This window comes from Gadus morhua, chromosome 11, assembly GCF_902167405.1.
Source record: "Gadus morhua chromosome 11, gadMor3.0, whole genome shotgun sequence".
In the NCBI taxonomy this organism is placed as follows: Eukaryota; Metazoa; Chordata; class Actinopteri; order Gadiformes; family Gadidae; genus Gadus; species Gadus morhua.
This window is the reverse complement of record NC_044058.1, coordinates 10681736-10708390: the sequence shown is the minus strand read 5'-3', so window position 1 is coordinate 10708390 and position 26655 is coordinate 10681736. Positions and strand designations below refer to the sequence as shown.

Below are 26655 nucleotides of genomic sequence, written 5' to 3'. Positions count from 1 at the left end.
CAGCTTGTTTATTTCAGATTTCACAGGTGTGTACGTGTATACACACACACACACACACACACACACACACACACACACACACACACACACACACACACACACACACACACACACACACACACACACACACGGCGGCATAGGGAGACAGGGCTTAATTGGGATCTCTGAATGTTGACGTCAGTCAGAAAGCTGTCAAATCGAAGCTTTCTTCATCAAGAGCAAACGCTTATTACAAACTTCCACAAGTGTTTACAATAAACAATTAATGATTTATTAGATGTGGTATTTACAGTTATTACAAATACAGGTGTGTCCAGTGATTGCAATTCAATGACTCCGTTACTGGATTGAACCTCGCTCTCTCAGCATTACTTTGCAAAACAACGGGGCGTCCATTTTGTATTTTCTCTTCTTCCAGAAAGGTGAACGCCTGCTTCCTGTCTGAAAGACTGTGGTTCAGTTAATGCCAAAGATTTTCTGTGGTACAATACAAACATTTTTAAATTGTGTAATTAACAATCAAATCACCACTCGTAGTTTGAGTGCTCCTGCATAAATGAGTCCGGGAACACTTAAAAAACTGTCGTAACAAAATAACTGGTGTTCTTAAACTCATAAAAAAGAAAAGAAAAAAAGAAAACACATTTTATACAGAATATTTATACAGGAATAGATTTTAAATCAGATTGTTAACCAAAAAGGAAGACACATCGCAGACATCGATTTTTCACACAGATTGCATATGTTTTTTTCTCTCTATGGTGTCCTATAGGTTAGTCGCTTACCTAAGCTTATTTGCATGATAGTAAAAATTGCATACAACATTAATTGTGAAGCGTGTAGCATGAGTTGCTCGACATACAGCACTGTTTTCATAGGCAACCTTTAAAGCACATTTTCTCCACTTAAAACGTTAAGACACTTTGTTTTTACTGCCCATTTAAAAATCACACTTATAAATAGAAAAGAAAATATTGGTGAAATTAAAACATCTTTAAAAAGCGTTGTGTAACGTAACAAGTCTGAAAAAAAAGTAATTACATCAGCAACACTGCATGAACGTTAAATAAATAATGAAGGTGAACAAAAAACGTTTTTTTATTTCACATTTCTAACTGGCGATGCAGAAAGTTACAGTGACAAAGGTTTTTCGCAAAATAATCCGAACATCGGCAGTGCCATATACTACAAGGCATTAGTTGGCATAGTTTCTTTAAAACTGTATTTTTTTTACAGTTACAATATATGTCTATATATATATTTATATTTCTTCCCTAACAAATAATATTGTTCTGCGACTGAGCTGCTCTCAGGACTCACCTGGCCAGGTTTGCCTGAGGGTTTAAAGTTCAATCACTTTTTAGTTGTTTATCTTTTTCAATTCGCTAATTTGCCAGCAGGTTTTCGACGCTGCACCTTGTGATTAAGGCATTGTCAACCACTTGGTCCATGATTGAAACGCTAGTTTAAAAAAACACTTGAACATCACTTACGTAAAACATCTATCAAAGTTCTAGCAAACTCCAGGGGATTCTTTTTTTCATTATTATTACTAAATATAATCAGTAGTTCCAAAAAACAAAAATAAAACAAAAAACTAATGAATTCAGTGTAAAATTAAACAGACATCAAGTGCAGTCAGCAAATATCCACGGCAACATACTTGGAATAATTTTTTGTGCAGATTACTTAAATGATGCATCAGTCTATACAGTGAATAATACAAGTTTACAAAATCCAAAAAGCAATACTCGGCGTATTACTGAGTCTGGAATGGGTGTGTGTGTGTGTGTGTGTGTGTGTGTGTGTGTGTGCGTGTGTGTGTGTGTGTGTGTGTGTGTGTGTGTGTGTGTGTGTGTGCGTGTGTGTGAGCGTGTGTGTGTGTCTGTGTAACATGTCGCCTGTCAGGTGTACAATCTCATCTCAAGTCCACAAGCTGTATTTAATAAAACTCGACCATCGCAGTGTGTGCTCATGTGTGTGTGTGTGTTTATGAGTGTGTGTGTGTGTGTGTGTGAGTGTGAGGAACGCCAGCCAAAGCATTCACCTTCCTACAGAACCAGTCCGCGGGGCGCTCGTGCCCAGTCCATAGTCCCGGCACCCCCCCCCCCCCCCCCACCGGCACCCCGCTACTCCTTGACCTCCGGGTGTCCTGACTCGGCCGGGACGTCGGCGGCGCGGCCCAGCTGCTCCTCCATCTTGATAGAGAAGATGGTGTTGCCGGTCTGCGTGCCATCCTCCTCCATCTCCTTCAGCAGGGCTCCTCCCGCCTCCCGGAAGTCCGACAGATCCTCCTCCAGCGCCGGGCTGCTCCCGCTGCTGCGGCTGCTGCCCCCGCTGCTGCTGGCGTTGCCCCCGGCGATGGCGTTGCCGCCGCCGCCGCCGCCGCCGCCATTGTTGTTGTTGTTGTTGTTGTTGTTGTTGTTGGGCTCCTTGGGCGTCTTGGCCGGGTGGTTGACGTAGAAGCGCTGGTTCTGGAAGAACTTGATGATGGTGAGCTTGGGCAGGTCCAGCTGGGCCGACAGCGTGTGGATGGCCTCCTCGTCGGGGTAGAGCCCCACGTCCTGGATGAAGCTCTGCAGGATGCCCAGCGCCTCCAGGGAGATCTTGCCCCCCGTGCGCAGCTTGATGGCGCCGGCGCGGTGGCCCGCCTCCACCCCGCCGCCGCCGCCCTCCTCGCCCGTCTCGGCGGGGGAGGCGGTGGAGGGGTGGCGGGGGGGCAGGCGGGGCCCGGCGGCGGCCGGTTGGTGCTGCTGCTGCTGCTGCAGCGGATGCTGATGCTGCTGCTGCTGGTGGTGGTGGTGGTGGGGATGGTGGTGGTGTTGGTGGTGGTGCTGCTGCAAGGGCTGCTGGGACAGCAGGGGCTGGGAGGGATGCTGGAGGGAGAGGGAGGACTGATGGTTCTGGTGGTTCTGCTGGGACTGGGGCGGCTGGGTCTGTGCGAGGGCGGGAGGGGGGGGGGGGGGGGGGGAGAGGGATGGGAACAAAGAGAGAGAGGGATGGGGAGAGAGAGACAAACGGTTGGAGGAGGGGGGAGGACAAGAAGACAGGTGGGTGTTATCAGTGTTATCGCTTCCTTCAATAATTCTTTTCATTCAAATCAATTTGGGTTCTGTGGGAACACAGAGCCACCGAGTGGCACCGTGTTTCCATGTAAATGTGCCGCTGAATGTAATCAGCTCTGCAGATAACGCAGGGTTTGTCGTTCATTGTGAACCACACACACACACAAACACACAGACACACACACACACACACACACACACACACACACACACACACACACACACACAGATACACGGAGGCCTACAACTTTGATGTGAATTTACTCTTGACTGCACATTTACACACACACACACACAGACACACAAATGCAGCCCTACACTTCAATGTGCATTCACTCTTGATTGCACATTAACACACACACACAGACTCACGCCCTCTATTTAAACTCAGCCGGCGGTAAAACGGGTGCAGTTCCTGCTGCGATGGCGCGGCAGATTGGCAGCGCGCCGAGAGCCCTGTGGCTGGCGTTGGGCGCCCCCGTGCCTGAGTCAACACCGGACCCCCTAGCCCTGACTCCTGACATCTCCCGCTGCCCCAACTGCACGCTTTGACCCCCCCGGTGCTGAATGACACTCATGTCTGTTCAATTGACGGGTTTTCATTCACACAAGTAAAAACTTGAGACAAATGGCTGACCTCAAGCAGTGGCATCAACATCGACGGGAGACAAAACTGCACCCTCCGTTACAGAATTCCCACGAAACATTCCAAATGTGTTTGTTGATTTTGGATTGAGTGTTTTTTTAAACAGCAGCCTGTGTGCACAAGACTCATAACTAGATAACGACTCCAAGTGTGCGTCACCCTTTTAAAACATGTTGCCACCCACGGAGCGTGACCTCATGCGTCTCTTTTCCCCATACAGTGTTCACCTTGGTGGAGGAGTTCAACACTGTTCCTCCATAACAGCCTCCAACCACGGCCCTTTCTCTTTCTCTTTCTCTCCATGACCTTCTGTAATTATCGAGACTAATGGATGGTGATTTAAGATTGGTGGATACGATTTGCTTATTAGAATCCTCTAAGCGGAAATAGATTCAAACCAACATGTTGGAAAAATAAATGTTATGTTAGGGAAATAAATTGCCTAATATTACTTTAGAACTTTATATTTAAGAAGTAGTATGCGTGTGTGTGTGTGTGTGTGTGTGTGTGTGTGTGTGTGTGTGTGTGTGTGTGTGTGTGTGTGTGTGTGTGTGTGTGTGTGTGTGTGTGTGTGTGTGTGTGTGTGTGTGTGTGTGTGTGTGTCTGCTTCTGTGTGTGGGTGTGTTTTTCTTTGTAAGAGTTGCTTTTCATTCTCACCTGATGCGGGTCTGTGGACATGAACATCAGAGTAGCGGTCTGTGGGCAAATACAGCACAGTTGGTATCTGGTATCTGTGCACGTGTGTATGTGCATGTGAGTGTGTTCGGGACAACATTTAACATGCTTGTGTGTGTGTGTATGCGTATGCCTATTTATTTTAATTTACAATCCCTGATCCAACCCAGCTCAATTCTGTTTACCTATAAATGGAGATGGAGATGGAGATCTGCCTTGCCCAACCGCACTAACAAACCCTAAGTTGTGTATGGTTTCGCAGGCTTGACTGCCTTCAGCCCCACTAAAACCATCATCCCCATGTGAACCCATGCCCTGTCCTTGTAGTCATCGTCATACTGTCAGTCCTGTCTGTAGTGGCTGTGAGTGTAAAGTTGTTGGTAAAGAGGTGCTTAGCCCCCCATGAGACTAAGCTGTATACAAGAGGCCGGTTCTCAAAGCGGTCCCGGTGGGGGGGGTAGGTCTCACCTGCAGGGGGTCGGTGGACACGTGGATCATGTGCGGGGGTCTCTCGGCGTGGTGCTGCTGCTGCTGCTGCTGCTGGCCGGCAGTGCTCTCCTGCTCGTAGATGGCGTCGCGCTCCCCCTGCGCCAGGCTGAGGAAGCGGCGGATCATGGACAGGTTCTCCCACAGCGTGCGGTTCTCCGGGGACGGCTCCTCCTTCCAGCGCAGCAGCTCGCACAGCCAGCCCTGAGGGCGAGAGACATCGACGGGGAGAGGGGGGGGAAGAGAGCGAGGGGGTTACTCTTGCCCTGGTGTGGAGAGTGTGGGCAGGCCATGCCGTGTCTTAAGGCCGGGTTTATCACCAAGAGGCGTCACACACAAAGGCTGTTCATGGTGACATCCGCAGGGATCACGTGTTTAGTCTTTAAGGATGATTTAGATTATGTTTTCTTGAGAACTTTCTCAGAGCAGGAGGGAAACATGAAGAGTTGATGGGGAAGGATTGACACCTTAATAAATAAATAAAAAGATAGAGAGAGAAAAATAAGGAAAAGACAAACAAAATGGATATTTCAACGTTTTAAATTAGGTTATTGCTAATGTATTACTGAACACTGCATGACAACCAGACAGCCTTAATATAGTTATTCACTTAATTCCCATGGAATTAAGTGGAGGTCAGGGATCATGGCTTTGTGTGAGAAATAATAAAAAATATAAAAACATTCAGATAATAATGAACCAAGCAGTCAGAAAAACAGAGTTTGATAACCGCTACCACCTGGAATGTATTTTTAGAGGGCAAAGCTGTGGTCGGTTGTCATTTTATATATTTTACAAATTAATTAAGTGACAAACTAATTTGGAACAAAGTTGCCCTGATAAAGAAAGCTAACAACACAGGCACACACACACACACACACACACACACACACACACACACACACACACACACACACACACACACACACACACACACACACACACACACACTCACACACACACACACACACACACACACACACAAACACCAACACAAATCTTGGTTCGACACAATTCTGGGCAAATATCTAATTGTTCCAAAAAAATTGATCATGGATGCCTAATCAAAGTATATTTGTTAATGTACCATGGCTATGTATCCAATGTAAAATATGATTTTTTTTTCATTCTCATAATAATGTATATGGCAGACGGCAAATTTGTAGAAATGCAAGCATATATTACTACATCTTAAATTCAATATATATATATTTATGTATGGGTTATAAACATAACAATCACACTGCAGTGTGATGCCTCATCAAGATCTTGAATTAGTTCATATATTTATTGACAACATTAGTAACAATTATTATTAAGTTATTATTAATATTTATTGTCATTCAATTATTAATACAATTTTGTCTGAATTTCCTAAAATAATAATAGATAAACCACAAATTACAATGTAAAACACAGCTCCTTACTAGTTTATAACAGTGAGCAGATGAGCTATGACTTTGTGTGTGTGTGTCTGTGTTTGTGTGTGTGTGTGTGTGTGTGTGTGTGTGTGTGTGTGTGTGTGCGTGCGTGCGTGCGTGCGTGCGTGCGTGCGTGCGTGCGTGCGTGCGTGCGTGCGTGCGTGCGTGCGTGCGTGCGTACGTGCGTGTGTGTGCAGGAGTGCATATAATGTGACATAATGCAGTTGGTTCACCTCCCTAAGTTAAAAGTTAAAGGTTAGTTTTCAGTTACAAGCGGTTCTATACAGGTGCAGTCGCTATAGCAACCACATTAGGCTTGTTAAAGTCCTCTGAATGTCTGGGTGAGAAAGCGGAGTGTTAGCTGAACTCAAGTTGGACGAGCGACTACAACGTTATTAAACAAACCGCCAGCAAGTATAGAGAACGTGTGTGAACGTATGAAAGACCAGCATGTGAAGTGTAACACGAACAAAGTGTGTGCTAGCATATTACAATGTGTTATGTGAGTGTGTGTGTGTGTGTGTGTGTGTGTGTGTGTGTGTGTGTGTGTGTGTGTGTGTGTGTGTGTGTGTGTGTGTGTGTGTGTGTGTGTGTGTGTGTGTGTGTGTGCGTGTGTGGGTTGGCACGGTGCCAGAATAGTGCTGTAATCTGCTGGCCAGTGAGCGGCAGCACCTCCAGGTCCTCAGGATTACACACACACACACACACATGCACACACACACACACACACACACACACGCGCGCACGCACACACACACACACACACACACACACACACACACACACACACACACACAAGTACCGCAGTTAGGTTTTTTAGGAGGAGTTAGAAGTGAGAGAGAGAGAGAGAAAGAGAGAGAGCGAAAGAGAGTGAGGGAAAGAGAGAGAGTGGGAGAGAGATAGGTGGTGCAAGTGAGAGAGGGGAGAGAGAGGAGAGAGAGTGACAGAGAGAGAGGGGTGTTAAAGGGGGGGAGAGAAAGCGTGGGAGGGGGTGTTAGAGAGGGAGGGGGTGCTAGAGAGAGAGGGATGAGAGAGAGGAGAGAAGAGGGGGGAGGGGTTAGAGGGGGTTGTAAAGTGTGCATGTCCACCTTGTTTCTCTTCCACTCATTTATTGTTGCGTTTTTAATTTGCATGCTGGGGGATTTGGACGCTGCTCTGTATTCAGGCTGTCTGTGGCTCCAGCTGATTCTCCACACCCACACACACACACACACACACACACACACACACACACACACACACACACACACACACACACACACACACACACACACACACACACCACACAAACACATACACACACACACACACACACACATGCTTGGGCAATCATACACAAAACAAACACATTAATGTACATGCTTGCCCACCGACACGGTCACAAACACGCCGAACACCAAACACACACACACACACACACACACACACACACACACACACACACACACACACACACACACACACACACACACACACACACACAGAGGAAGTAGAAGGAGCAGCCATGCATGGCGATCGTGAAATCCAACTCAAACACTCCTTAAACTAGTGGGATTACAGTCAGTGCCCTGCCAGCCAATCAGATAACAGCTCACAATGAAGTCGAAATAATGACCAATTAGGACACTTCTTTCAATTACTCTTTTCCCCGGTCAAACAGGACTTTCACGTTTGACCAGAAGAGAGAGTAACTGAAGAGGCGTCAAGCTAAACAGCCAAACTAAAATAAAAGATGAGTAAATATGTTACGATTAATTAGTCAAACAGATGACAATATCAATTTCTGTTTTAACCCTTTTGATTTACGTTAATGAATATAAAAACACTTGTGAGTCATGTTCCGCTTATAAACAGGGATGAATACAATTATTATTTACTTAGATATATTTGATTATTATCGTGTACCAATATTGCTTCCACACTAATGTCAAAGAGAGAGAGTGAAAAAGAGAATAATTCAGCTCGGGCCTCAGTAAAGCAAATAGATAAAAGTAATATATCTCATGTGAATTCATATTGTCTGCTTTTTTGTTGTTTTTTCACTTTCATTGAGGTTACGGTTCAAACAATACAATAGTTTTTCCAAGATTTGACCCCACCAATCTAAAACATGTTTAAGATCAACCTATGTGCACCTTTATTCTGGAAGCTTTGCTTACACACCCTCGCACACATTTCAGATAATAGTGTATTTGAGGACATTTTCTGCGGTCCCCGCTATGGCTGAGAAGCATCTTACAATCTTTATTAGATCTATAAACTCCTTCTCCAGCTGGGCTACTGCACTGCAGTATAGTACAGTAATATGCTTAAAAAAACACAGACGCAAACACAATGTAGTGCCCTTCAAGTCAACCCTGTGTCTGTTCGCTTGGAATTTGAAGAGGGCCGGATATGAATAAATCTTGTTTATGCCAGGTTGCTGCGTGTCTTGTGATGGACCTAATAAACCAATTTCACATTCACTGATGTGATTATCAAACAAAAATGTGGTCTTTCAGTGAAATACAATAATTTTGATAGTTACATTCCACAAGTATATTGGCCACAGTGTAGTTGCAAGTGACTCAAACTAAATTGCTTGAGGATAACTCATACTCATATATTTTACTGGGAGTGAAATCGAGGACTGAGTAGCATTCTCAACCAATGGTTACCAACAGTTTAAATTGATTGCATCATTGATTCATTTATTATTATGAACTAAGCCAAATACATCAACTGACAATCAGTACAAATATAATTTTTATAATCCATGCATTATTTAGGACTATGTATTTTCCAAAAGTAACAGCCTTATTATATAAATTAAATAATACAATTAATAATACAAATAAAACATTGATAATCTCAAATCTAGTATACCATGTCAAATTTAAAACCATTTGTGGTTTTAAATTTAGATAGGTGTGGTATCTATGATGCGTGATCAAACCTGTTAGCATGGCGGCACTATGTAGCCTAGCCTATGCATCCATGCTTTAATGTCGTCGATTAGCAGCGCCTGTTGTAATCAAACTTGCTAGCTAACTAGCGCACACCGCCCACTTCTCCCTCGCCGACCAGCTGGTTTTACCCTGGAACGGCAACGCGGCAAAGCCAGGTACCTTTTAATTGAAATGACAGATGTTTGAAACTGGTTCATCATAGCATTAACTACCGAGAGCCGCAGGATTAGCATGCTAAGTTGGCACACAACTGAGCCAATACGGCACAATAATTCTCTACCTTTTTCACTGCAGTGTTATCATTTCCTTTCCAAACACAGGAGATTGGTGGTAAACAGGTTTTACCAGCGCTGGTCTCTGGGGGTTGGGGTTTGGTGGGTCAAAGTTTAAAATAAAAGTGTAACCAACTCTTCGTTAGGGCAACTCTCTCTCCTATTGTCCGACGCTCGTATAAATAGCAACCAATCGTTCCGATACAAATGTTTTCAAAACAATGGGTGAATTCATGCTCCAAAGCCAGACAGCAATGCAGCGCGGTTTGCGGCGTATGTGGATGCATGTGTGTGGGTGTGTGTGTAACAGTCACAAGCTGCCAATGAGAGCATAGGCCTGCTCTGTCATGAGAACAGCACAGTATTCATCCTCCCCTCGCTCCACCACTCCCTCCCCCAGCCCGCTCCACCCAAACAGACCTAACTGCATTAATAAACCAGTGAGCGAGAGAGAGCGAGAGAGAGCGAGAGAGCGAGAGAGAGAGAGAGAGAGAGAGAGAAAGAGAGAGAGAGAGAGTGGAAACACATGGTCCTATTAGCCAGACAGAGGTTGGCGGAACAGGGGGGGAACACCTTCCTAATCTACTTTACTCCTTATCGGTCCCAGCCGGTCTCTCCTCTCAGCTGCTCTGACCTCAGCCGGTCTCACCTCTCAGCTGCTCCTGACCTCAGCCGGTCTCACCTCACTGCTGCTCCTGACCTCAGCCGGTCTCACCTCTCAGCTGCTCCTGACCTCAGCCGGTCTCACCTCACAGCTGCTCCTGACCTCAGCCGGTCTCTCTAGTGGTTCAGGCCTCTCATCTGTTCCGTCCCAAAGGTTCCCAAGTCCACATAGGACTTGGGATTGGATACCTGTAGGTATCATTGACCCAGATGCCCATAACCCCGACCTGCTCCACAACGATATGTATCTAACAGTGCACTCTAAGTCGCTTTGGATAAAAACCATCTGCTCAGTTACTAAATTGGAAATTAGAAACTACAGGACCATGTCAATCAATGAATTCATACGATAAATACAATCTCTCAGGGGCAAACCTAAAGTTTGTGTGCCAGCTGTGGTAATTATCCAATGTGCTCCTCAACCAAAACACAATCAATTGCTGTGGGTGTGTGATTGGCCCAGTAAAAAATAAGCTGAAATATGGGTGTGGCATTGGTGACGACTGGCTATTGTCAGTTATAATGACATCTGAAAGACATTGAGAGACAATTATCTTTCACAGGCATGTAGAGCAGTAGGATTTAACACTGATAAGTGAAGGAAGTCCCTGCCCTTTAAGAGAAAGGGTTCGCTCACGTAACTCTGAACTGAACCCTGACTGGCCAGTGTTTTCCTCTTTCAATCATTGTTCAAATGAAGAAAAAAAAATAAAGGCTGTTTCTAGACCTTTCATGGTATAGACATCCTCACGCACCAGAGGATGGAGAGACAGAGAGAGAAGGGGAGAGAGAGGGAGAGGGAGAGAGAGAGAGAGAGAGAGAGAGAGAGAGAGAGAGAGAGAGAGAGAGAGAGAGAGAGACAACGAACAACACAAAGAGAGAGAGTGATGGGCAAGAGATAGAGAGAGGTCGAAAAGAGAGGTAGCCTACAGGGGGAGAGTGAGAGACATATGGAGAGATGGGGAGATACGGCGAGAGAAAGAGAGAGCAATGGAGGGACCGAGCGAGAGAGGGGGATAGAGAGCTGGAGAGAGGGGAAAGAAGAGAGACGACGGTTCAGTGTTGTCCCTTTGTCTTCCTGATCTTGGCTGGGGACCAACTCGCCGGCAGACAGGTCTACGATGGAACTAGACGATAACACCCTGCACACAAACCCGTTCCTCCACAAACACACCGACACACACGTGCCCGTTCCCCCAGTGACAATCCAGAACACGCAAACAGAGCCAACCCAGAAAACCGCTTCGGCAAAGGAATGAATTCGTCCTTTACATTATAACCGCAGCGCAACAGCAGCATAACAGTATTGCTGTGTGTGGGAGTTTCCAACCCTCAACTGTGGGGAGTTGAGGGTTTGAACGCATGGCTCAAGGGTACTGGAACTGCAGTGTTTGTATCTCATTTCACCACTTGATACCCACTCACCCGCTCAGGGGATTCGAACCAATGACCCCCTGAGCACAGACCTGTACGAGCAGAGGGTGAGGAGTTATGGCTCTGCGGGGGGAGCAGCGTGGGGGCGTGAGGCAGGAATAGTGTTCCACATCCGGCACCAACGACCCTGGGCAGGAGCCCCGATCTGGGCGTCCTAAGGTGGTCCTCTTCGACCGCCCCTCACCTCTCTCCCAGAATTCCCCGTCAGCCGCTTTGGATAAGAGTGTGCTCCATGCCTACACAGTGACTGCAACGCTAAAGTGTTTACACAGCGCTGTGCAGATCAGTGGAGACCCTCAGAAGGTGTTTACACCAACCCTCCCGTCTATAGGATCACAGCAGCTCCCCCTGACTCGCGCACGCAAAACCTTTAGAGGGAGAAATTATAGGAGGAATTAACGCCTTACCAAAGCATTTCACATGTTTATTTTCCCTCTCCTTTATATTAGACGCCGTTCACCATATGGTGATCACAGACCGGAATTTATGGTTTTGCAACCTTTTATTCGCCGCTACATCGCTGTTAATAACCTCGCCATCTGAGTCCAATCCACAGAATGCGCGGGCGGGCGGCGCCCTGAGAATCCATAAGTGGCCATTGTATCAAAACAGATGGGTATTTTCTTTATGCCTCTCCTTCTCTCATAAGTTATATATATATATATATATATATATATATATATATATATATATATATATATATATATGAATCTCTCTCTCTCTCTCTCTCTCTCTCTTTCTTTCTCTCTCTCTCTCTCTCTCTCTCTCATATATCAACATCTCTCACTCCATACATGACCATTCCTCTATAAAAAGAACAGCCATTCCGCCTCACTCTACCCACTGTGTGAATTCTCCCCAACCACTCGAGGTCATGACCTTTTCACAATAAGAGTGCGAGAGCCGCCACAATAACAGACTGACAGCTGACACGACAGACATTGTGAAAGCATGACGGGCAGGAAATGGACCCGCTCCAAAACAATACCGACCAGTTTTGTTTGCCAGAGCATGTCGCTGCTACCGAGCTCGTAAAAAAAAAATGTGCGTGTGGAATTTTTTCGAGCGATATAATAGGCGCAGATGGAGCGCTGCGCGGACGACTGGAAATAAATAACAGAATGGCCCATTACACATCTGTGGGCCGCTGCTGGCTCTGTTGTTCTGAGACTCTTATTTTCAAATCGCCGCACTGCACACTTCCTGTTCGCAAACAACCGCAGCCCCAACCTAGGATCACTGTACTACCTTGCTAAAGGGCGCCAGGCACGTGATGGTAGCAGCAGAGAGAGAGAAATAACCACAAGCCTCGCTAAAACCGTGTTAAATCATTGTTGCAGGTAGAAAGTTAAATGTTATAATGTGAGTATACGTCGTTTTTTCCCCATAATAATTACTATTAAGTCATTGAGTTTTTGACTTAAAGCTAATTATTTTAGGTGTGTCATACTGAAATGCAGGTAGGGGTTAGGCATCTTGCCCCAAGTTTGCCAAAACAAAGATCCCAGACAGTGGAGGTTAGAACCCATAACCTTTTAGTCTGGAGTGATCCTAATCAACCCAACCACTTGACGATCAAACTAAGCTACTTCAAATACACCAATGCACGACTGCATTGATTGCTTCCTAGTAAACAGAGCGGGGATATTGGCCATCATTTAAAGTCTATATGCAGTTGAACTCAACTAACGCATTTCATCACATGTACCGTGTCTCCGCCTAATAAACACAGCTGCAGGGATGTGCTCACTGGGCTCACTGCATGTTTAAATGCAACGTTTCCACACCAATCTCGCGGTGCATGTACGCCCCTCTCCCCCCCATTCTTCCGTTGAAATGTTTTCAGTCCGCCGCAGCTGTTGCTGATAGGCTGAGAAGTCACCAAGGATCACAAACACATCAGCGAACAAAGTTAAGAGATGGGAGGGGGGGGGGGGGGGGACGGGGACGCAGACAACGGCAACCTACGCCAGCATCTGATTCCATCAATTACAAACGACTGATTGAGTTTTAATTCAAAGTGGAGCTTTAATTGCTAATATCAGAGCTCAATTAAGACGATAAATCAAGACTGATCTTATCGAGTTAGGCATTGAAATAACGGAGAAGCGCTAAATTGTCTGTGTCAGCTAAATAAGCGTGCTTAATTGGACTTGGAGTTTACTTCGATACGAATAAAAGCGTTTTAACTTTCCCCCGGAAGAATTTTGACTGATTTGTTGACAAAAAATAAGGCGGATTGGAAAAGCACTCTGTGTTTCATAGCTTGGCTGATTGATGAATTGATTGAAACATTTTATAACAGTTACTTTATCTATCCAGCTCCAACCATCTATACGTCTTCCCATATTCTAATGGCCATATTTTGTATTCATTTATGCATTTTCTGTTCTTTGTAACTTCTCACATGTCCTATTCATTCTGGACTTATAGTGGCTGAAATGCAAATCGCCAATATGTTTACTGTAACATCCTGCAGACTGAGAATACAATACTACATTCCAAAATCGTCTTCAGAGTAAAGGTTGAACCATGAGAGAGAGAAATACAGTGTGATACATGGAGAGAGATATTGTGCTATAATATCTGGAAGTGAAGTGTGTGTGTGAGAGAGAGAGAGAGAGAGAGAGAGAGAGAGAGAGAGAGAGAGAGAGAGAGAGAGAGAGAGAGAGAGAGAGAGAGAGAGAGAGAGAGAGAGAAAGAGAGAGAGAGAAAGAGAGAGGGAGTGAGACAGAGAGAGAGAGAGAGAGAGAGAGAGAGAGAGAGAGAGAGAGAGAGAGAGAGAGAGAGAGAGAGAGAGAGAGAGAGAGAGAGAGAGAGAGAGAGAGAGAGAGAGGAAGAGAGCGAGTAAGAGAGAGAGAGAGAGAGAGAGAGAGAGAGAGAGAGAGAGAGAGAGGGAGAGGGAGAGAGAGAAGGAGAGAGAGGAAGGGAGTCAGAGATATATAAACTGTGTGACATAAAGAGTGTGAGACAGAGAGAGAGGCAGACACAAGAGGTAATGCGTTAGCAGATAGGGAGAGAGTAAGACACATCAGAAAGAGAGGTGACGAGGGAGGGAGGGGAGTGGTGAGAGGAGACAGAAAGAGGCAAGTATACACAGGTACCACAAGCATCAGGAGGAACACTTACAAATCACCAGGTCCTAATATTATACACAGACCCACAGGCACCAAAACCCATACACATGGGTTGTCACGCACACACACACACACACACACACACACACACACACACACACACACACACACACACACACACACACACACACACACACACACACACACACACACACACACACACACACACACACACACACTCCCCTGCGCACGCACTCGTGCATGGTGCATCTGCCCGCGCCGGTGTCTGTAGTTAAATTGAACTATCTGGCTGCGTGTGTCAGAAGCGTGCAGCGGGGTAATTATGACAGATCTTATTAGGCGGCCGCGGCGCGAGGCTGCGGGCTGCAGGTGCGACCTTGTGCATTCCTGCGTGTGTAAATAAAATTAATTACAAGCGTGGGGGGCCGCGGCGCGCGGGACATCAGCACACGCACAGGGGGTGAGGAGGGGGAGGGAGAGGGGGAGGAGGCGGAGGAGGGGGGGGGGGGGGGGGGGGGAGGGGAGGGGGAGGGGGGAGTCCCACGGGGGGCACCCTAATGGAATATTTTCCCTCAGTCTAATAATACAGTTGGTATTGACTTGAGGTAATTAGGGGGATCATTAAAGCCCTTTTCCCGCCGTATTTGCCTGCCTGATCAGATTAGCCAGAATGGGCGTCAGGACGAGCCCTGTTGGGTCTAGCGGGGGAGAGACCAGACGCTAGCGAGATAGCATCTCCACGTCCACGTCTGGAAAAAACGTGAGCCGGTTTCAATGTGTGCTGGATAGCGTTGAGGTGTAGCAAAACACGAGAGAATCACCCAATGTCACCAGACGAATGCTAGCTACCAAGAGGGAGAGAGCGCTGGTAAAGAGCTGCCCAGATAAAGGCTAGTTAGCATATAGACCTTATATCATCAGCAGATGAACAGATGGACATGACTTAGTGAATGGACAAAGAGCTATTAAGACAATGATGGGGAATGGTCCGTCGCTGTGCTAACGGCCAAGCCTGGAGTCGCGCCTCAACGCTAGGCGGTAGCCTATATCGTAGGTAGCATACAGCATAGAGTGTTGCATTATTGACAACACCCAACCGAGCAAGGGAGGACAGATTAGTGGTGTTGAAGAGACAGCAGGAGGTGGATTGGTGGGTGGGTGATGGGCTGGTGGTCGTGGAGGAGGGTGGAGACAGCTGGGGTAAGAGGGCGTAAGGCACCAGAGAGAGAGAGAGAGAGAGAGAGAGAGAGAGAGAGAGAGAGAGAGAGAGAGAGAGAGAGAGAGAGAGAGAGAGAGAGAGAGAGAGGGAGAGGAGGGAGGAGAGGAGGGAGAAAGGAGGAGAGCTCCAATCTCCCTCCAGCCAGACGGAGGAGGAAGGTTTGCTGAGACAGGAGAAAGAGAGAGTGAGAGAGAGAGAAAGAGAGAGGAGAGAGAGAGAGAGAGAGAGAGAGAGAGAGAGAGAGAGAGAGAGAGAGAGAGAGAGAGAGAGAGAGAGAGAGAGAGAGAGAGAGAGAGGGGGAGAGAGAAATTGAGCCACAGAGAGGGAGAATGATAGAGGGAGAAACCGAGAGACAGATAGAGGGACAGAGAGAGAGAGAGAGCGAGAAAGGGAGAGAGATAGATCGAGAGAGAGATAGTGGGGATTCCACTGTCCATTAAACAATAAGGGGAAGGCTCATTTCAGACTGGGAGGGCAGGGCTCGCTTCTGTTTGCAAGATAATTCATACGCTAAATTAATTATTCAGACATCTGGGTTCCCGGTTCAAGAAAATTGTGTCTTTAATAATACAGAGGATGTGGCCTAGCCCGTTTCCCATGGCAACCTAATAACCAGGCAGGCACAGCAGATAAATAAATAAATCAATTAATAAACAGTGGTGGGGCCCCTTCCATGTCCCTGGGGGAAGTAACAAGCTGGCTCCGATCTGTCTCGTTGGAGGGGCGGGGGACAGAGAGCGAGGGAGAGAGGGGAGAGATAGAAAAAGAGTGGGGGAAAGAGTGAGAGGCTGAAAGGGAGAGAGGGCGATGGAGAGAGAGATTGAGAGAGGGAGCGAGGGAGGGAGGGGAGGGAGGGAGATGTAAAGAGAGAGAGGAGCTCACAAACAAACAAGGAGGAAAACCCAGGAAAGCCAAACACAGACACAGACACACACAGTCAGATCAGAATCACAGCATAGCCCTCCCAATCGAACCCATAAATAACCCAAACCTGCCTACCCTGCCTGGTCAGAGATCCCTGGCATGGGGGCCACTCGCAAGACATCTCATTATTATCTGGTATTGCTTGTACAACAGCACAACTCCTCTCTCATGCCCTGTCACTTGTATCTACTATTCCTGCAGGAGGAGGAGGAGGATGAAGGGGAAGAAGAGGAGGAGTCGGTGGGGGGGGGGCTGGACAACCAAGGGACTCCTCTGAAAGACATCCAAGCACCTAACAGCAGAAGTGCTCTGGTATCTCGTCTATCGTCCATCAGCCCAGCTGTCTGTCAAGCGAGCGATCGCCATGGAGATGATGCTGCATTGGGTACCAGTGGTTCCCTTGAAAGAGAGTGTTAGAGCGGGAGGAGAGAGGACCACGGGCTCGAGGGTCCGTACCTTAATAATGTTTTATTTGACAGACGAGGAGCAGGACCTGTCACTGTATTAATACCTGATCTTCACTGCCCCCACACACACACACACACACACACACACACACACACACACCCCTCCCCTCCCGCCTCCCGCTCCATCCTCCACCTCCCCAGTCAGGCGTTCAGGGTGTACCTCCCCCCGCCTCCCCCCAAAGGGAGTGCCGTGCCAAGCGGGCGCAGGCTGACAGATGGCATCCCCACCTCCCCCACCTCCCATCTCCCTGCCCACCTCCTCCTCCTCCTCCCTCCCACTCCTCCTCCTCTCCCCTCCCCTTCACCTCCCTACTGCACCAGCCACTTTCCCCACCCAGCCACCCACCCATCCACTCACCTCCGCCCCGGCCCCCCCGCCCCCCTACACCCCTCCCTGGCCTGCCCCCGGTGGTGCAGCGGCGGACCAGATCAGTGCCATTCTGTCTCATTAGAGCCAAGCTAATTAGCGTAGCCTCTTCCACAAGGGGGAGGGCGAGCGAGCAGGCAGAGGTGAGGGAGACGGAGGGGGGGTTTTGATGGCTGCTATGTATTTACGCGCGCCCTGGCTCCCGGAGAGCGTGTTTGGCGACAGCAGGGGCTCTGATGTCATACGTCGCTGGATCTCTCTCTCAGGAAGGCTCAGGGTTCCTCGCAGACGTGTCTTCGTGTGTTCGGGTCATAGCGGACGCCCCCCTCCCCTGGCTGTTGCCCTGCGCCCCCAAAACAACCCACCGCCAGACTGTCGACTAACCCCTCTGCGCCAGGATAAAACATCAGCCCTTGTGAGACGGCAAGCCGCACACAGATAGTCACCTAACTCAGTGATAATATACCAGCATGCAGTATAGCACCCTAGCTACTATTCCAGTGGACCTACAGATGAGATCTCCCATCACCGGGATAAAACATTAGCTTGCCCTTGCTAGCTGGCTAGCAAAACACAGAAAGCACCTCTGGCAGTTTCACAGGATAAATTGAATAAACATCAACCACTAGCTATATTTCTCGTCTCTGAAAGCTAAATATCCAGTGGGCAGTTGACACGAAAACATTGATGTTGACCTAATCCCAGCCACTAGCTATCTTGCTACTCTGTAAGCTCAAAATCAAGTGGGCAGTTAACATTCAACCTTAGCCTAGCCATGAGCAATCTTGCTACTAAAATCCAACTGGCCACTGTCTTATGCTAGCTGCTTGCAGCTAAGTCGGTTCTGGACAGAGACCAACTGAAAGCACTTATTTTATCCAAGTCGGATGTGTCCTGCAGCTAAATAGATAGATAAGTGCCTTCTTGGAGCGCTCTTTCAACTTAAATCAGACAGCAAATAATTCAGAATTATGACCAAGCTTGTAAAAAGGTTATATATTATACAAAACTGCTATTTGATGCACTACAAAATACATCGAAAGTATAGTGCACAGAGTACCAATTGAAATACACAAATACAGGTCCAGTCTGGGAGTAAATTAATGAATCTGATAAAGTAGCACTTTATTGCCAAGATTCACAGCTCTGTCCCTATCTCAATATGTGACAGTAAACATGGGTGGTGGGGAAGGGAGAGAGAGAGAGAGAGAGAGAGAGAGAGAGAGAGAGAGAGAGAGAGAGAGAGAGAGAGAGAGAGAGAGAGAGAGAGAGAGAGAGAGAGCAGACCATAGACAGGGAGGGGGGCTAGAGAGGGAGATAGAGATGGAAGGGGGAACATTAGAAAGAGGAAGAGAGCAGGAGAGAGAGATAGGGAGAGAGCGTGAGAGAGAAAGGGGGGTGCACACAGGAGAGAGGGAGGGAGACAGGACAGAGAGATAAAGTGCAATAGCATGAGAGAGAGAGAGAGAGAGAGAGAGAGAGAGAGAGAGAGAGAGAGAGAGAGAGAGAGAGAGAGAGAGAGAGAGAGAGAGAGAGAGAGAGAGAGAGAGAGAGAGAGAGAGCGAGTGCGATAGAGTGAGAGGAAGAGAGAGAGAGACAGAGGCCAGTTATGGGTTGGCAGAGAATTGCCGTGGTTACGAGTCCTGAGAGGCCATAGGGTGGCAGGATGCCAACAATCAAACCCCCATCTCACACACACACACACACACACACACACACACACACACACACACACACACACACACACACACACACACACACACACACACACACACACACACACACACACACACCTCTGCTTACTGCTAGTCTCTCCAGGGTGGAGACCACCCCCCTCGAAGCCCATCCCATCTTCTCCCTCTCCTGCTCCTCCGCCCCACCCCCCCCTCCTCCACGTCTCCCCCCTCCCCTCCTCCCCCTCTCTCTCTATTATCTGTCTCTCGACCGGGGCGAACAAGGCAATGTTCCAATACACAAATACACTCAACACACAAACACACACAACCGACCCCACGCCCCTCATCTCTCACACTTCCTATCTCTATTACACACAGATACACACGCACGCCCGCCCACACACACACACACACACACGAACACACATAAATACACAGGCAACTTGGGCATCCGCCTGTGCTGGGTGATGCCACAGAGAATTCCCCAACACTGCTTCGGAGAGCTGACACCGAGGGACCTGACCTCACTGCCGGGGTGACCCCCATGTGAACCTCAGAGGGGGCGCTAAGGTTCAAAGGAACATCTTGCCACAGAAAAATGAATAGAGGAATCAGGTCGAGGAGAAAAAAAATGGCGTTGGGGAAAGCGTGCGGGTGTGTCTGGTGCTCCCTGGTAGGGGAAGACCTGTTGAGAGTTCCCGGTATGTGGGTGTGTGTGTGTGTACCGCGTGGGTGTGTGTGTTGAGTGTGATGTGGTGGTGGTGGAGGGGGTGGTGGTGGTGGTGGTGGTGGTGGTGGTGGAGGAGGAGGAGGAGGTGGTGCTGCCCGGGGAGCAACCATTAGGAGATGGAGCAGGAGATAAGGGCTCTCCCAGGCCTCCTTCCACAGGCGTAATTAGCACACTTCTTATCTCCTCGCCGTTTCACACTCACACACTCACACGCCGCCACCATGAATGGAGAGGGGGGAGGGGGGTGGGGGGAGCAGAAGAGGCCCGTTTTACAGACAAATGATCATTTAGGAAGAGCGGCGTTCTCGAGTGAATAAGGTAACTTCCCATCTCTCTCTCTCTCTCTCTCTCTCTCTCTCCCTCTCCCTCTCCCTCTCCTCTCTCCTCTCCTCTCCTCTCTCCTCTCTCTCTCTCCTCTCTCTCTCTCTCTCTCTCTCTCTCTCTCTCTCTCTCTCTCTCTCTCTCTCTCTCTCTCCCTCTGTCCCTCTCACCCTCTCTCTCTCTCTCTCTCTCTCTCTCTCTCCATCATTCTATCGCTCTTGTTCCACTCCCTCTTTTCTGTTCCTCTCTCTATCGCTTATCTATCTCCCTTTCCCTCTTTCTCATCCGTCTCTCTTGTTCCGTCTTCCCCCTGGTCTTTATCCATCTCTCTCTCTCTCCATCTCTCTCTCTCTCTCTCTCTCTCTCTCTCTCTCTCTCTCTCTCTCTCTCTCTCTCTATCCATCTCTCACTCTCTCTCTCTCTCTCTCTCTCTCTCTCTCTCTCTCTCTCTCTCTCTCTCTCTACATTCTTTCAAGGAGTCTTTGAACTTGGGAACAAAAACAGTGGTTTGTGCATCAAACTGTAATTTGCTCAAACAAAGCAATCTCTGTAATCATCCTAATCAGCAAAAAAAAAAGAGAAAAAGAGACAAAAAGAAAGAGGAAAACACACACACACACACACAAAGAGAGAACAGCCAGTCCAGATATTTCTGTATAGTTCCGCCCCTGATGATCCAGCCCCACCCCTATCTGTCTCATCAAGAGTGGGGGGGGGGATTGCGAACATTTTCTTCCAACTGTCAGACAAGTGCAAGGACACCTTTAATAATAATGCTTTGCTATGCATTTTCATTTAATTGCTTTTAATAAAGGGTTAAACAGCACGCTGTGCGGTGGTGGTATATTTTTGTGCATTTCGTTCTCTCTTTCACACACACACACTCGCACACACACACACACAGACACACACACACAGCCGCATTGTTTGAGCATGTCCTGGGATCTGATGACAGTGGGGGGGGGGGCAGGGGCAGCCACTCAGAGCACATTCATATAAACAGGTTTGTTTTGTGTTGAAACACTGCTCCCTGCTCTCCTCCCCTTGTCCACAGTACAGCTAACGCATGTCATTAGCCTCGTCACCCAGCCGTGAGGGGGCGAAGGCGCTGGGGTGCGGCCACCGTGTGACCACCAGTGCTTGGATGGTACACCCACGTGAGGGGCAGGCCTGGGAGGGTCCTCGGACCAGCGCAACAGACTCAACGGACTTTAGGACGGTGGAATTAGCCTAGTGATTGGTCAATGACAGCCAGAAATGACCCATGCCATGTTTAAAACAAGGATATGAAATCTCATATCGCTCAGACTATCAGGTCCACCAAGTTCCCTGTATCATGCGGTTAGGAACTCTGCTGCGTTTTAATAGGCCCTACATTGCTTCGCTAGGTTACCTTATTTCAGTCAGTTGGGCAATGTAAGGATGTAATAACAATAATACCAACAATGTCTTTATAATTATAGAACTATAATGTTGTAAATTACGTAAAATAACATGAAATAATGAATCACGCAGTTGAAAACTTTACTCTACGCGCATTGCAATGTGTGTCGAGAGCAAGAACCAACACATTAGTTACCTTGCATAGGCTATATCGGAACAGAGATTACACTAGCCTTATCATTATGTGAGCAGATGAATAATAATGAATAAAGCAGTTGATAACTCAACGCTGTGCGTAAGAACAAACACAGTTATTGTATTTTCGGCTGTATATTATAGGCGTGAATCGTTTTAAGAGACATTTATTATGTTTGGTTTTGCGGTTGATCTCCTAATCACCGCAGGATGAATTCTGTTCGACCTTTTGTACAATCACATTTTCTTTCTTCATAATCTCCACCGCTTGTTGAATAAGGTTTCACTTATTTCAGAGTGGTCGTGTTCACACACAGTTCCCGGATAGAGCTGCACACGGTGTCCTTGCTATCAGTGATCTATATAAAATATGCATTCCACCGCCACGTCTTTAGAAAAAGGCTTATCTGAAAGCAATCAGACCTATATCTGCACACAGCCAAAGTTAAACTAAGATCACCGCTGAGCGCCTCATCTGCGTATGGGTGTCATTGTCCCAGGCGTGGGTGTACCACCGAAACATCGCTGGTTGTGCGGTCGTGGGGGGTCCATCATTAGGGTAATGAAACCCACAGGCAGAGGGGATCCAACTACAGACTCCTACTGTAGTTGGACCATGAGGTGCTTTAGATATGTCTTGGTTCCATTGAATTTGCCAACGCCTCAACACTGGTTTGACGACGTCATTAGTGCGCGTGTGTTTGTGTGTGTGTATGTGTGCGTTTATTTTGTGTGTTTATAGATAAGGAATCTACTTATCAATCATTCAGTGTGGTTATTATTGCAGGAACAAAAGCTTTTTGTTTGAATGAGGTCTTAACGATTTGATAAAACCTTTGTCGGGACAATGCGTTTCAATAAGGTATTATGTGTTTGAATAGGTATTATGTGTTTTAATAAAGTCTTATGTGTTTGTATTATCAAAGGATGGGAGGCCTTATTAAATAACAGAAGAATAAAATAGGAAACTCGTTTAATATTTCAGAATAGAATAATTACCACGTTTTTCTTGTTCTTTTTGAGTGTTATTATTTTCCTATTAAGATTTTGGTTTTAAATTACGGAATGATTAATGTCGAATTAATGAGGTCTAGGTGATCTTCATTATAAACAAGGAGGATAACAGCAGAGATACCTTTCCTGTTCTCAATGCTCTCCCATCTGCTCACTTACTTCCTGCTCCAGTGTGAGCCTGGGTGTGTAAGTGTGTGTTTATGCATGTGTATGTCCGTCTTCCATGTGTGCTTGTTCGTGTATTTGGGTGTGTATGTGTGCATGTGTGTCCATTCGCACGTGCATGTGCGCCTTTGCGCGAGCCTGTGCGCGCGCGCGCGTGTGTGTGTGTGTGTGTGTGTGTGTGTGTGTGTGTGTGTGTGTGTGTGTGTGTGTGTGTGTGTGTGTGTGTGTGTGTGTGTGTGTGTGTGTGTGTGTGTCTTTGTGTGTGTGTGTGTGTGTGTGTTTGTACCTGGCTCTTGGAGGCAGCCACCTTGGCGAACAGGGCCTGAGACACCTTGGCCCTCTTCATCTCCTGCTGGATCTCCTCGTAGATGCTGGAGCTGATGTTCAGGATGCAGCTCTCTGTCTTGCCGTTCCACTCGCTGGGCAGCTGGGAAGGCTTCACCTGGGGAACACAGACATACACTGAGCGAAGGAAGGAACCAGGGAAACCGGGAACCAACACACAGACTGGAATCTCTTGTACATAATAACCAGCAGTTTACAGTTTAAATACATTTGATCCTGTTTCTGATTTTCATTCCAGTATTTTGCTCTATTTCTAATATTATTTTATTGTTTTACTTATTAACTTGTATTGTATCATTCAATAATAATACCTTGATATTGAAAAGATCTGTCAATATTCTAACAATAATAACTCACTAAATTACTCAATGTTAATCCAAATAAACAAACATAAATGTGTGTTGGAAATGTCTTCAATTCAACCAGTTTGTGTTCCAATCCAAAAAACCCTGATTGCATCAAGAATAGTCAGTAGATCATAAGGGAAAGAGACTTCATGAGGACGATGAGGAAGAGGAGGAAGTGAGAGACAAAAGAGAAAGAGGAAGATATAAAAGAGAGGAGGAAGGGGGATGCGAAGAGGAGGAGGTGAGAAACATTTGGAAAATTATGATGATGAGGAGGAGGAGAGGAGGAAGAAGAGAGGAGTGGAGGTGTAAGGGGAAGGAAAAGGGAGGGGGTCAAGGGTCATGCAGGACTGCTCACAGGGGAGATGCCCACGGGAATTCTGGGACTCCAATCCTCAGGTCTGACGTTGCTGCAGTCCTCCCGCCGGGGCTGATGGGTAAGAGGAAACACAACATTAGTTAGAGTTAGTTAGTTAGAGAATAGAGTGGCCATTTTGGATCAAAACCACACACACACACACACACACACACACACACACACACACACACACACACACACACACACACACACACACACACACACACACACACACACCTCGAAATAAATCCAATCTCTAATACAGACACAAGCACACTACTACACACGTGTGTGCATGAGCATATTTGAGAACATAAGCACAGGCAGACATACATAGTCTCACACACTCACACACACACTGCAACGCACAGGCATGCATGAGCAGGTATACCCACATAGCGAACACTCAAACAACATTGTTCTCTCTACATAACCCCGTATGCAAGATTCCTTTCATATCGAGAAAACAGCAAAAAAAATGTAGCATCAATTGAAATGTCGAATAAATGTCTAATGCATCAGACGAGAGGCGCTAGTCCTGGCTGGATATAACTTGCCTGACAGACATATTCCTATCAGATCATTAGAGCACAACAGCTAATCATCGCCTAAGTCATAAACATCATCAAGTGGGGACGGTACAAGTGAGGCCCAGAGAACCGCTCTGAACACCTGACGCCGCGATGAATCGCTTATAGCATCAATGTCTGCAGACCTGTCACGTAACCTGTGCTTATAATCACGCTCGTCGTCAAGCAGTTGTCTAGACGCCAAACATCACACCAGCCCCTCGCAGGGCGCATTCCTGGGTGGCTGCGGTGGTGTCGGCGAGGCGGGAACATTCTTCGCCGTTTGATCCGCTGTTTAACGACCCTTTGATAGTGAGGGGGCGGAGTCGCTGTTGGCGGTATCATGATCATGCTAATTGCAGAGGCCGCTTCAGGCGCTACCCCAACTCGTGTTAAAACACCAGGAAGGACACTATTTGTGGTTTTTATCCACTGTTTGATGGCGAGGAGTGGCTGAGTGGCGGCGGCGGCGCTAGCACTAGCGGTAGCGGGACGGAGCTCACCGCTGAGGCCAGTGAAGGTGCTAACAGGTTCTAGTGGGAGGAACAGGCCCTACACGTCCTGGAGTTTTTTGAACATTTGTATTCACGAGGCCCATAAAAACGTCATCTCTGTCTTGTGTTCGATTACCACCTTGACGGATTTATGTTGTCGAATTCAAATCGCACACACAGCCTTCGTTAGAGGAGCCTGGCTTCGGGCCAGATGGGTGAGGCCATGAGTAGGTGTGGGTGCGTGTGTTTGTGTGTGTGTGTCTGTGTCTGTGTGTCCATGAATGCACGTGGGTATTGTCTGCATGTATGCATATGGATGCATAGAGCCATGTTTTATGGCGTTGGGAGTGTGTGGAAAGGAAGGCAAGAATGTGCATATGTGGACACACACGTTGGGGATCATGTTATGACACTGACATTTAAAGTGGTTCAGGCCTTCCTTTTTATGACTTATATAACACACTATGCCGTGACTCATGTGCTGTACTTGATATGCTATAGGAAACTTGAGACAGTGCACTTGTGCTTTGCACAGTGTGCTGGTGCAGTTGTCTCTATAAAAAAAGTTTCTGTTGAAAGCTAGTTTCTTGTTTAGTGATGCTATAGTGAGGAATGTTTTGGAACCTTAAACGTTGCCCTCTGTGCTTGAAATCATGTTCAAATAATGAACCCTCTTCACACCACTAAAACCATGACCTCACCTTCAACAACTTCAGTTTTTCTTTAGCCATAAAAAGGTTTAAAGTTATTGGCTTCAGGTGGATTGTAAAAAGAAGATATAATGAATCAACCCTAACTTTGTCATGACCTTGTCCAAATATTGTCTATCTCTGTCTATCTTTGTTTGTGTTTCTTCTTTATTATCTTGTGTTCCTTTTGTATTGTGTAGTAATTGTGGTGCTTAGTAATCAACTACAATGTGGCATTACTGGTTATCCATCCTCATCGTTTCAAAATAAAAGCGTCCAGTCATAGTTCCGCAACGGTGGCTCTGGGATCTGGCCGTCGTGGGGAGACATGCGTGGGCTTGTCCCATGGCCCCCCCTCCGCCCTCTCCTTTATTTCCACTTCCTGCCGCTCTGTGCTAAATTAAAAGCCCCCTGTTAGTGAACGGGTAAGGCAACAGAGAGGGCCTTTGTCTACTGCACACGTCGCCATGGAGACCCACGACCGCACTTCAGATGGCCTGAAGTGGAGGAAAGGCCGAGACACACACCGTTTGCGCGAGGGAGCATGGTGTGGTCCTCAGATCAAAGGGGAGCGCGAGAGGGAATGACGGCACAGAGGAACATCCGTCCAGAGGCTCCACCTGAACCCGGTGCGTCGAGGGGAGACGTCGATCCCTCAAACCCACCAGTACATTGCTCACCTTG

The 26655-nt window shown here is 47.2% G+C and overlaps 1 protein-coding gene across 5 annotated transcripts in view; it reads right to left on the bottom strand.

Annotated features, from left to right (window-relative positions):
• Nucleotides 1-248: 248 nt before the first annotated feature.
• The window catches only part of satb1b (SATB homeobox 1b), a 68070-nt gene continuing 41663 nt past the window's right edge, over nucleotides 249-26655 (bottom strand). For 4 of the 5 annotated variants that reach the window (XM_030370291.1, XM_030370289.1, XM_030370293.1 and 1 more), the window contains 5 exons: nucleotides 24220-24291; nucleotides 23456-23611; nucleotides 4855-5076; nucleotides 4369-4407; nucleotides 249-2936 (listed from right to left, as the gene is read on the bottom strand). In XM_030370291.1, coding sequence (XP_030226151.1) covers nucleotides 2130-2936; nucleotides 4369-4407; nucleotides 4855-5076; nucleotides 23456-23611; nucleotides 24220-24291 — 1296 coding nt within the window. In that variant the 3' untranslated portion in view covers nucleotides 249-2129. The remainder of the gene's footprint in view (nucleotides 2937-4368; nucleotides 4408-4854; nucleotides 5077-23455; nucleotides 23612-24219; nucleotides 24292-26655) is intronic. The other variant, XM_030370292.1, reaches the window with a different exon arrangement.